The 13,604-nt window shown below is 37.6% G+C and overlaps 1 protein-coding gene across 1 annotated transcript; it reads left to right on the top strand.

The window, feature by feature from the left end:
- Window positions 1–1,044: 1,044 nt before the first annotated feature.
- On the top strand, window positions 1,045–12,481 carry LOC140227472 (uncharacterized). The gene is made up of 9 exons (XM_072307874.1): window positions 1,045–1,066; window positions 3,319–3,537; window positions 4,616–4,699; window positions 7,017–7,298; window positions 8,216–8,437; window positions 9,317–9,379; window positions 9,842–9,913; window positions 10,501–10,606; window positions 11,206–12,481. The coding sequence occupies exons 1-9, from the start codon at window positions 1,045–1,047 to the stop codon at window positions 12,479–12,481; spliced, it is 2,346 nt and encodes a 781-aa protein (XP_072163975.1).
- Window positions 12,482–13,604: the final 1,123 nt, after the last annotated feature.

The raw sequence follows: 13,604 nt of genomic DNA, 5'->3' as shown, positions 1-13,604 counted from the left end.
AACCTTAATTTTTCCACAATGCGGAAAATCACTTTGAGCTTAGCTCACACCGTATTGAAGACTCGGTGTGTAATTTTACATGTTTACTCTGGGAGGTCAAGTCAAGTGGTTGAATTCTTGCCGGGATAATACTCATCGAGTTGGAGTCACTCTTGATTTTACAACGATAGGAACAGGGACTGGGGTTTAACAAATCGTTATAAAACAAAGAAAAAGGATGTCTTCCTTGGTCTTGTTGATCGCTTGCTTCTTGCTCGTCGAGCCTTTACTTTCTTCTTCAACTCCGGAAAGTATCACGACGTGTATGTCTTCTTTACTTTTCTTCCTTTAAGGATATTTTCCTACTCTCTTCATATGTGTAATCAGTCGTTTCACTTGCTAAAGAGTACCTGTATTGAAAGACGAATTATTTCATCTAGCAGCGTTCTAGCCTGACCTAATCAATTCAGGCACTTATTTTCTTTTTCATAATTTGTCATTTGGTTCAAATAAATTACACCAATGATTTGGTTTTATGTATCATAATACCCTTTTCTAATCTTTCAATTCGATAGAGAAAATAGGCTAAAATACAATAGAATTAGTAGGCCTACGAAAACCCATTTCTCCATTTGACAATAGCTGAGGAATTTTAAGGCGGCAAAACACTAAACAATTATGAATGCCAAATAATGTCAATCTTTTATCATGTTATCACTTGATTAATTTCACTTGTAACATTCTCTTTGTGCCCGATCCTTGTGCCAGCAGATTTCCCTTTCAACTGTTCTGGAAAGCCACTAGATCTCGACATATGGTGTGATAGAGTACCATGCATTGCCAACGATGATAGCTGGGTTTTACAGGCACCTCCTGGACGACGATTTGTCTTTGACATTGAATCTATCAACAATGTAGTGATGGGATTTCACACACTGGATGAAATATCTAACCAAACGTCTCGGACTCTGATTCTGAATCATACCTTGTCTTCCCCCGTTTTGTCACTGTCGCATCAAATGAAACTGCATATATGGAGCGTATGCCTACCCATTGAATTTCAAGATGCATGTGAAGTGTTACGAGGGTAAGTATTTATTTCCTCCTATACGATGGAGACTTCTGTTGCTCTTAATTATACTCTGGATATTCCTTGAACAACATGAATGCACATCTATTTTTTTTTTTCGTTCTTTCGAAATAAGATGCATTCACATGTTGATTAAAGGCGACACATTAATCGAGTCATTAAAAGGGCACTTGTGGGGGAATGCACCTTCCACTCTGCTTTTTAGCATTCCTCCCCATTTACAGTATTTCCGTTCAATTGAAAATATTCTGCAAACTTATCGTTCATTGTGTATTGTGATGTAATCGTAGGTATTCAATTTCTGTAAAATATTCATATGTTTTTTATAAATGGAAAAAAAATGAATGAATGAATGAATGAACGAAATGAATGTTGAAACTGACATTGTGAATTCCATTCTCCGCATCACGCAGTGTATATACAAAACAAACACTGTCGGACTTACTGACACCTTTATGCCAAAGTACATTGCCTTGTGATTTATGCAAAAATCCTTTGTCATAATTCTATTACTGTTATAATAAAATATTATGGACTTTGTGTAGTAGGGTATTTGTTTAATCGCTCAGCAGCTGTTCAACATTTGATTTAGGCTGTGTAAATCTCATGATTGGATAAGCAATATACACCTTGGTACTTGTATCTCAAGTATACGTTTTATCTCATATGATTCAACAGACACATTAGACTTTCGAAATTGATTTTGTACAAGCGATGAAAAAGAAAATATGATGTATACGATAAACATTGGTAATAATGCCTCTCAAGATGTCTTTGAACTGACAATAAATTATCTTTTTTTTTTTTTTTTTTTTGCTGCTCCCCTTTTAATCATAGCAGGAGAGAGGATTAGTTATTGGATTTCCGCTGGGCAAATCTTTGTAAAGAATTCGAGCCTACATTTCGTGTATTTCAGTATCTATGTGTCAAACTAAATCATATTTGTTACACCTATTCGTCTCCTTTCCTGGCTTCGACAAGAGGACACGCGAAATGCATTCAGGAAAAGAGCTAAGACTATGATACTACACTGTAGTTCATTTTAATTTGACTGTGTATCGCAAATGGGACAAAAATTCGCACGACCAATTTTGCGTGGACGACTCAAATTAGGTGCAATGGGTAAACATATTGTCAATCTTGAGGGTATTTGTCATATTTTTGGAAGAGTAATGTTTCTTCTTCCTAATTTTGTTTATTTCTCAAATATTGGATCATGAGACGGATGGGAAATTGTGTTTTTCCCGTTTTTATCAAAACTCTTCTTTCTCGAATAGTTTGATTAGACATGTCTTAGAGTTCCCTTTTTATTTTTTAGAAACCCCTGTACATACTATACTCTTTCAACTCCAAAAGCTTTTGCAATGATGACACTAGTGTATTTTAAGGTACCATCAGTCATTAATAGAGTGAGTTTAATGAGTGGAAAAGTTTTGTTAATCTGTTGTTGCTCCAGAGTTATGGTTTTAAGTAAGCACATGACATGTGCTAAACTTCGAACCCACCTCTCTCAGTAAACACTTTCCCACAGGGTATACGTTGATTCCGTCAATTAGGTTTCGTAAGTCGATTTGTTTTGGGTTACATGTCATTCCAAAGCTTAAGGTCTCTTCGTTCAGAATCTGCCCTTAACGAAAAATTCATGTTAGGCGACATTTTAGTGAATTTATGGTGCAGGGTCATATTCATTGATAATTTCCATCAATGATGAGTGAAGTATGGAATTTCTCAGAGCAATTACCTTCTGTTTTTCACATAGCGAGCACCTCATCATGAAAAGAATTTTTTTTCTTCATTAATAGTTTTCCACTATAGCGGAAACATAATATCTATCAAAAGCAATTACTTTAAATGTTATATACACAAGCAGAAAAACCTTAACTTTTTAACTTGGAGAGTATAAGGAATGTAATATATCACTGTAGTTCAAAATACATTAAAATATCAGTTGCGTGTCGCCTGAGCTACTGATCATTCATTAATTAAATGTTCATAGTCAAAAGGATACTGACAAGATATCTCCGGACGGAATCCTCGGAAAGTCATGACTCTCTTTTTCTTTCTCTTATTTTTTTTTCTATGTGGGGGCTGCAGCCCAATAGGGCCCCAAGCCCCCCTTTTCCCGGTTCCGCAGCCCCTGGGTATAATGCCCTTTTGTATTCACAATTACGTCAGAAGCAATACTAGTAGTACAAATCATTAGTTCAAACGTGTAACTAAGGGATATATAATGTTCATTCGTTTTCAAGAAACACCATTCGTAAAGCTGGTTGATGGACCTTCTCCCATGGATGGTTTAGTGGTTCTGGAGTCAGACAGATATGTGTGCTATGATGGCTTTAACATCAGAGCTGCTGAGTTAGTCTGCAAAGAGCTCGGCTTCACAGCAGTGAAAGATTTTTCAGCTCAAACTTTGTCAAGATCTGCAACAAGATTGAACAAGACTCAACGGCTTTCATGTCCTTACGGTAATTGAAGTATTGCTTATAATTTGATGATAGTAGTGCGTAAATGGGTGCGTCAGCGTTTCGTGATTTTCAAGATATTAGATTGAAAGAAACATAACCCTTAGAAGGTTTTGTAAATCTGAATTTCATGCACCAAATTAGATTTGAACATTAAGGAAGGTTCTAATGACTTGACTCAATTCTGAAGAAAGATCAAATCACTGTCACTTGTGGTAATCGCTTTCCCATCTAAAATTTCAGAATTCCATTGTGAAGTGCATTTGTCGGGCTGGGACTTGGGGATCCATTCCGACTTGTGCTTGTCTACAGAGTAACATCATACCAGATAGTTCTGCAGTTTAGAGTTTGTAGACAGCATTTGGTGCTTCAACACGTTACTCTTCAGAATTGTGTAATTCCTTCATTGGGATCGAATCCAGTGATTCGTCGGTCCACGTGACGAGTCGGTGTTGTGCCTGGGTTTTCTTGTCGTTCCTCACTTACACTGAATAAAATATGGAACGTACTTCTGAGTGTCCACTACTCATTATTTGAGTGACCACCAAGAGCCTACGACAATGTGTTTGGTGTTTTTCTCATTACTGAAATATCAAAACAACATCATTTCAGATCAACGAGTATACCAAACCTTTAAATAGATTGTAAATGACTCCAAAAATAGTAGTGAGACAGTTTCAATGCGTGTTTGGTGTTTGTTACCTGCTTTTTTGGCTCTTTTTAAAATTTGTTCCCAATTTCGTATATCATACCCGTATTTTATATTTCAAAAGATGATTTATGCGTAGATAACATGGATAATTTACCATTAATTATCAATTCTTTTCATTCAATGGCTTTATAGGTATAACATTTTTTTTTTTTTTCAATTGAGTTGTGCTTTATTTACGGTTTCTGCAGTACTCGCACATTTGTACGCCTCAATCTTCAAAGCATAATAATTGTGTAATGTATATGAACGTCACGAGGCTCTGTTTTAAAGCTGGCCCCTTGGCACTAAATCAGACTACCATGTGTATTTTGAAAAAAAAAATACTACCTACATAAATGAATAAAAAGATATAAAAATATCAATGCGCAGGTTCGCAGCATGAACGTGTTCAAGACTGTTTGTCTAAAAGATCTGAGTGTTCCTGGAACAAGGCTGTGAGACTAAAATGCCGAGGTGAGATAAGTTAACTTATTTGTTCATACATTTATAGTGATTATTATTTTGTTAGTGGAAGTGTAGAAATTTGATACGTTACCACGTTATTCTGACAAAATCGTGGACATAAAAACCTGCAAGTAAGCAAAATACTATAATTGCTTTGTATAAGTAAGATAAAATGGGACTTGTCAAAGATAGAAGGTTAATTGTTGGGTGGTAGAAAGCTTAAAAGGATCGTATAGTTTTGGTTGAGACCTAATTTCAGGTTTCTAACATTTTTGGTGAATAATGAGAAACCTCTTATGTATATGAAAGAGCATGTAAGGGTTATTCCATGAGGAATTTGAACGTTTATTTGATGAAAATTGGTTTTGAAATGGCTGAAATATCCAAATCAGAACGATTCTAATAAAGTATTGGACCCACACTATACAACGATCGGTTTGTTCTACTTTTGGGGGATGTTTCAGTCATTCCAAACCCGATTTTCATCTTAAAAACCTTTAATTCCTCGTAAAAGGGTATGCTCTGTACTATTTCATATTAGTGTTTTCTTGCTATCTCGCAAAAACCTAAAAGCCCAATTCTCATCTCTTCCAATACTGTACCATCACTTTAACGGTGCACCACGTATTCTTTCAAGGGAATGTGTTTGGCCCTGAAAAGGGCCTACCCAGTCCCGTCGTTTCGGCGAGCATGTTCTCGCCGTTCTCAACGTTAAGCCTTCTACCACCCAACGTTCTACAGCCACGGAAGCCTTCAAAGATTTCAGAAGGTTAATTGGGTAATTTTAATTACCTTTCTATAAGATGCTGATTTATGTACTCAAGAAAACTATACTGAAAGCTTAGATTTTCGCAAGAAAATACAATCAATGAAACATGCAAAACATCACGTCTTCGAACCTTAATATCAGAAACAAAAAATGAGAAAACCGTTGATTAAAAATAAAACCCGGGTTGGTCCATCGGCATACTAAAATTAGACCTATACTCTGCAGCAAATCGTGTGATTTGTGTCAGTATGTGTGTGCGTGTGTGTGTGTGTGTGTGTGTGTGTCTGTCTGTCTGTCTGTATAATCATGATGATGACTTTTTGTGATTTTTTTTTTTCGTGGCGTAACGTAGTATGAATCTCCAAAGAAAGTAATATAATCTAGCAAAACAGCTTCAGCGTTCTACATCACACCTACTTATTTTACCCAGGAGGCGTTGGTTTAAGAATTGAAAGGTAATTTAATTAGGATACTTGACCTGGTATTTACAATAAATCAAGGACATATTTTCACAATGTGAAATCTAACGATTCGTGATTCTTAAAAATCACTGGTGTCCCATTTTTTTTTTTTTTGTCTTTCATTCCCTCCAGCTACATGGAGTAATATCACGCACGGATTTTTGTCTGTGCATTTTGTTGAGTCTAGTCTTACTTAGAGCTAACAAATAACTAATATTTTCTGCCAAAATGACATTGAGTATCGAACTTTATAGATAGTCAAACTGAGAGCATACATGCAAATTAGCAAAGACTACACAAGCAGAAAAAAGTTTCAAATTCTCGAATTTTGTGGAAATTCAAGCACATCTTATGAGTCTCATTGATTTTCTTTGGTGGCATCTTAATTTTGTTTTCTCGTGCGCGAGTAGGTTTCATCATTTAAAAAAAGACAAATAAGAATCATTGATCAAAAGCAGTCTCCGTTGATAGAAGGTTTTTTTCAGTTGAACAATGCAGACATTTTCCCCCACAGCTTCATACACAAAGTTGATTACTTTGACTTCGTTTTACATACCTACTGCACTACATGCGATTATTTTGAAAGTCCTGTGACATAGGGTTCATTCCCAGTAAGGGTACAAGTGATTATTTTCCCCCATATTTCTCTTTTCATGATCATCACCCTCTGCCTTTCGTTATAGTGCAAATATCGGCCCGTCTACATTTATTTTATGACAATGTTTTATAGCTCCTTCTTCATTGAAATTTCATCATTCCGTTGACAGATTAGGTGACTGTCGTGACTGTAGGGAACTGTTCCATGTATTTTGATGAAAATAAAATTGGTCTGAATGAAAACAAAGCCAGCTGTAGAGTCATTGGTCTTGTAGTTTTTTGTCTTGTAGTATTTCGGCAATTGTGAGTAACAAAGGAATATAATTTTCATTGAATTAGGAAAGAGCCGCGAATTGTTAATGTCAGTTCGGAATAATGAAATATCTGCAAGTATTAACCATCTTATTCTTCAAATTCGTGAAATTCTTCCGTCGAGAGTTGGGTTTTTTTTATGCAACTGATTGACAAATTGCCTACATCTTATTCTTTATGCACGCAGAACCTGGATTTCTTGGCTGCTACCAGGGAGATCTTCACACATTTCAGGATTTACAAGACATAGTTTCCGGCTTTAGCGTTCATTCTGATGAAGAGTGTGTGTCCACCTGTAGATTGAAAACAGGAAACCATGACATTGGTATTGTTCATGATGGAGACTGCATGTGTTATAGATCAGACGAGTATGCCAATTTTATTTCTGGTGTAAGTTATACTCATTATTGGACTCCTGAAACCAAGGCAGAACCTGAATCCGGCCAGCAAATTCATTGTTTATTCAACCGTGAGTAACACACTCTTAAAACAGCCGAGTCAGAACAGTGACCCGGAACTGGGTCCGTTGGGGTCATACACCGTTCCGGGTCAGAAATGACAAGGAATGTGGTCAGATGTGACCCATTCAGAGTCATGAATCGGGTCAGGATGACCCCATTCGGGGTCTTCATGACCAAATTCAAAGTCATTTCTGACCCGGAACGGTGTATGACCCCAACGGACCCAGTTCCGGGTCAGTTCTGACTCTGGTCTTTTTAGAGTGCAGAGACATTGAATCCATGATTGGAAGAAACTGTTCTTATTCTCGACATTCTCTTCAAATACCTTTTAATATGAAGTCAGGTCGATACCATGCAAATGGAAATGATACTCATAATCTCCAGACTTCTACTACACCCATTTATGTCACCATTTCCAGGACATAGTATTGTTATTACTTGTGCTTCAACAAACACTCTCAACATGATCTGCAGAAATGACAGACCGTAATCTGTTTTCACTTACATGTATACTGTCAACGAAGGATTTGAATATGGTATATAAGCTCTCGGATTATTATATTAGGAATGAAGCTCTCATTTTATGATTTTTTTGTATTTTAATTTCATGCTCTCTTCTTTTAATTGTTATGTCGGACGGGTTTTTGCTATAATGTTAGTAGCCCTCTGAATAGTCAATTGGGTCTTCCTCTCTCTCTCCCTCTCTCTCTCTCTTTCTTTGTCTCTCTTAAAACAACTATGTAACTGTTCCAAGGTATTCCAACTAGTATACAAGTATACAATTGCAATGACATTGCGACTATGCAGACTAAGACGAATTGATATTCTTCTTTTTCGTTTTTGTTGTTTTTTTTTTTTTTTTTGCTCAAATTCCAATTGAAGTTAATAACGTTGATGAAATTTCACTGTTTTCTTTAAATACTAGTTTCGGTAGGCTTTTGTGATCATCCCGGCCCTGTGTCTAACGGTTATTGGGACTCCAATATAACGAGCTTTGGGTCTGAAATAACTCTCACCTGTGACCTGGGTTTCATCCTCATTGGCAACCCAACACTGCAGTGTGTGGGACTACCTGGATGGTCGACTTACTTCCCGGTTTGGAACGCTTCTGTCCCGTCTTGCCGGGCAGTCGAAAATGCAACAGACGGTCCGTACCAAAAATACAGTCTATCTTGCATCATTATCATTGTGCAACTAGAAGCAAACTCTTCTAAACTGTAAGAATGTATAACCGACATGAGGAGATCCAGCCTCGTACAGGGTGTCATCAACAAAATAAATTTGAACTGAACTGAACTGTATCATGATTTCATCATCTGACAACAGCTAATCCTTACTCCACGTCTTCCCGTACACAAAAGAAGAAAAATGAATTAGAATTAAAAGGTAAAATAAAAATGGACACACGTAAAGTCACTTGAAATTCTAGGTTATATACCAAAATATACGATATAGAATACGATTAGTGTATGCGATTAGTGTACATCGATTGACACTTCACCTCCTTCAGGATATGGTTTCGTTCACTTAATACTTGATTGATTGGCGTATCAATAACTTAAAGAGAGCACCCGCATGATTTCCATTCAATTAGATTCAGCTGTCATATTTTCAAACATATGCACTAGCTGCCTACAAGGGAATGAATGGTATAATATCCTTGTTAAGTATGACCGTGACGTTCTGGAAATTGAAATGTCATCTCAAAGGAGCTTATGACTTTCTCGTATGTCGCAGTTAAGAAGTGATATTTGACCAATGCGATGACTCATTAATCAGTATCGATAAGTCCTTATCTGGTTTTTAATGTCAATAAAATGTTGAGGCATTTCCTGTCCTAAACCAGGAAGTTCCAACGTAGATGGAAATGTACAATGAGCAGTTTTTATCCTTGTTCAAAATCCCCGAGGGATGCATCCTTATGTTTCATGTTAGAATACACTCTCTTGTAAGAGATGTTTGTCTTGGTTTTGTTACACTATTTCCATTGTAACAACTTCATATGTGTTTGTGTGTCTTGTTACAGATAATGAGTGGCACAATGCCAGAATCACCATAACGCCGTCGCTAATTACAGATTTAATTTCAAGTGAGTACTGCAAAACGCACACTGTCTGAAATAAAATGTTATACATCATTGAATGGTATTATACATTTGCAGATTTCTAAACAGTGCTTCTTACAACAATTGAACCTGTATTCACGTCCTATTATAAACAGGACTTTGTTAAATTGTTTGTCTGTATAAATCAATTTGTAAATAACTTAATAAACTGAAACTAAATAGAACATGCGATCTGCAATAGGCAATGGCCTGACACACCATATTCAATCTAGCAAACGACAAGTGCAGATTCTTGCTTCACGTTTCCGTACCTATAAACTGACGGCATAAAAGCTCACTGGATTTTTGTTATGTAGCTATATGCAGGTGTGAAGACTTCTGGACTAGAAAGGGACTTAACTCTATACTGATGACAAAGATTCAATGATGTGTCTGCATTGCCTGTGTGCGTACACCACTAACATGTTTTTATTTTTCTTTGCATAGGCGAACGGCAGTCAATTGACGAATTGACGACATTACAAGAAACGATTGTGATGACTTCTTCCGGTGAGCACCGTGTCTTACCACCAAACAAACGAGCCTAGTTTTTGTCATCTGTTTTTTTTTTCCTCGTATATTAATTTTTCTTTTTGTATTTCCAATGATTATTGTTGCACTTTGCGCTGCTCTTCACGCAGATTTCCTTTCGACTTACAAGAAGATTTCTCACTGCAGTTAGCCGGTGGTATTGGGATGAAAATGGCAGCATTCTTATTTTTTTTTTTGAGTATACCATTTCGAGAGGCAATGTGACGTAGGCTGTATATCACTGGAGCCTGAATTTTGCTCGAACAGGTATACATTATACAGGTTACGCTTTCTCAATTCATTGTTCATATGTACTCAACTGCACATAACAATATGATACACATACATGAATAGAAAAAAAAAATATCCACTTCGTATAATGGACTTTAAGTAATTCTCATTGTCATGTCATTAATCATTTCGTAATCATGAAATGTGACATCATGAAGAGGATATAGTATATAAAAACTACTTTCTATTTCTTGTAGAAACACCTTTCCATTGTTTAAAAGTTATCAATCATTCTTTGGTGAATTAAAATTTCAACCTATTCCATTATGTTTCAGTTCCTGGAGAACGAGAAATAAACATCACTGTGTACATCCTGGGAACTCTTCTGTGTATTGTTTTCATATTGCTTGTCATCCTTTTGGTGGCTTGGTGCAACCATCTTAAGAAAAGGTGAGACCTTGTATAGTTCAGAAGCTTGTGTGTGTGGGTGTGTGTTTGTGTGTGTAAGTATGTTTGTGGAATGTTGCGAATACGAGGTAAGCTCTTTTTGGCATTTTTACGAATGCCTTTTCTCGTGATATTTACCACCAGGGGCAGAATCCAGGAAAGAGGGGGCGCCTTTACAAAATTAAAGGGGGCGCATGCATCTCACCCCCAATTCTGTTTCTTTTTATTTCTTTTGTCTTAACAGAAACAAGGGAAGGGGCGCGCGCCCGGTGCGCCCCTGCCTGAATCCGCCACTGACTACGTTGAATGCATCTCTCTCTCTCCCTCTCGCTCTCCCCTCCCCCCCCCCTCTCTCTCTCTCTCTATCTCTCTCTTTACAAGTCAAAAAGATGTTATTACGTTCAACAAATAATTTTTCTTTTGTTTCATTATGTAAGAGATAACATTTGCAACCGGATCATGCCTTCACATTTCAAAATAAACAAACCTGTTTCAGAAAATTGAAAGTAAGTCAATGATGTTCATTTTCATTAAATCTTGAGAATTTACAATAGATATATTATTTCTTTGAAACGGTACATATCTCATCCTTCCAGGGACAGACATAGACCATCACCAGCTTCGAATCAGCTAAATGACAGGCAATTGCAGATGTATCCTGTAGACACTTCGAGTCAAAATTCGACCTCTGCAGATTATGCTGTATTGGACACTACCGGTACTGACGTGGGAGCAGAGGGTCACCTTGTTCCAAACAACCCTGGCAACACACGCAGAGTTGTCACGGTTCTTGAAGAGGATCCATATCATGTCTACCAGGACGCTGCGGAGTTGCGCAAGATGGCTTCCCAACCCTCTAGCGTAGAGCAAATGCCTCTTAGTGCATTTTCTGCAGAGAGGAATGACAATACCCTGGTCAGCAAATCATTGACCTCAGTGAATATCCCCCACATTAAAAAGTACAATGGCTTACAGGATGAATCACTGGATAAAAGTGAAAATAGCTACGAGGATTGGGACTACCAAGACGTAGACCTTGATAAAAACGATGGGGTGAAAGAGAGTGCCTCTAGATCCCCTGGAGGAGCGCGCTTATTTGATGACAGGTGTTATGATTCACTGACCTTCACCAAAAGATCCGACAGCACTTGTACTCAAAGGCAGGATGCCTGTAGTAGGCCCACCAATCTGTCTGATGCGAACGAGGGGCTGGAAAACGAATACACAAAGCCACATAAACATGGAGACTTTCCCAAGTCTACAGATATGTTGATAGACCATGACTACGATCACATTAATTTTGCGTACTATGATGACACAACACAAATTCACTACCCTACACATCCATCTAACGGGCAGACTTTGCAATCTAAAGATCACTCTTACAGAAAAGGGAATATACCCCATGCCAATATAGATTCCGAGACAGGCGCAACTTCTGAAGACGTTTTCTATTTTCAGTTAGAACAGGGAGAATCTAAAGATATGAAATCCATTAGCAGTCCAGTGTACCCTGACGCTTTTGACTCGAGTGATTATAGTTTGCTGAATCCTGAAGAACCCAATGAAATCCTTCTCCCAGATGTGAGAGGACTTGATAGCATGAGGGACACCAAGAAACCGATCAGTGAGAAACTAGTAATTTGTGAAGAATTGTATGCAAAGGTGGACAAAACTCGAGTAGCCTGTAATGCTGATGACAAAACAGGATTGCATGAAGAAATGTACGCAGAGGTGAAAGAGACGGTAGGGCCATCTCTGTTACCGGTGATGTGCGAAGGGTTGTACGCAGAGGTGGACAAAACACGTGAATCATGCAATGTTGACGCAGAACCAGCTTCGCATGAGGAAATGTATATGGATGCCACAGACATTTAAATGTCTTAATCTCAAGAGCGTCGAAAGTGTGTGGTGCGCTTACCGTTTTTGTACGGAAGCCGCTCTAATGTGTTCACTCTTATCCTTCAAGTATTGACAACCCTCTTCTCTTCTCGATTTTAACTGGCAGTAAATTCAAGTATCTTCTTGTTAAACAACTTAATCTCTGCTTGTTCGGTTCGTGACAATATCTACTTGATCTAGACAGGCGATATTGCAGTAAATGTACGAGTATATCATATTGCATCACTCACCATATACATATTGTATAAGCAATGTATGCACGTGCATCACATCAATTGTACTTTATTTCAGGTATAGAACATTGTTTTGTGTAGGTTTGCATGTTCTTATCAACTAAGATAACTCACAAGTGATTAGCCTCACCAGTCGTGATCGTCGAATTTAGAAGTGGTACCATGAGTGCTTTAGCACGTTTTAAATAATTTGTAGTTACCCACTTTTGAGGGAGAGGACCCAACACGAGCTTACTGGAACTATTCGGATCTAGTTAATTTATATAGTTATGTTGATAATTATGATATGAGATCATCATATTCCATTTGATTCATAAACGTGTGTATCTACTGATCTACCACATGTACATACGTCATACGTGCACGTAAACATGCAATGGACAACAATTATGATATGATTGACCAGCAACACCGTTATTTCCCCCGATGAGGCCAGCATTGAGTAACAATTGCAATTAGTATTAGGAAGGTAAAGCATTCCTGCACGAAAATTGTAACGTTCTCGCATCGACAAATTGATAGATGCATAGGCCATGTCGCCATGAAAGGAATCACAAAGTTGATTATTATGACGACATCGAGTACTTCTGTACATAATCTTTATATGCATCATGTATGTTTGTTCGATATCATGGCACTTGAACAATTACATATCCTTGTGGTCTGTATTGTTTTGACGCTCATCTAGAAGTAATACTGGAGGTATTGGTTTCATACTGTATCATTGATTGACACTTCGCCATGCAAATGTATCTATGGAAGTGACTGCACGGGTGCACGTCAAGAGACCTGTTACGACACATTTTGGTAAATTGCACATTTTGGTAAAATACCAAAATGTGCAGTTACCAAAATGTGCCGTAACT

The sequence above is a fragment of the Diadema setosum genome, chromosome 4, assembly GCF_964275005.1.
Source record: "Diadema setosum chromosome 4, eeDiaSeto1, whole genome shotgun sequence".
Lineage (NCBI taxonomy): Eukaryota > Metazoa > Echinodermata > Echinoidea > Diadematoida > Diadematidae > Diadema > Diadema setosum.
Note: the sequence above shows the minus strand (reverse complement) of the source record. Positions and strands in the feature narration are given on the sequence as shown.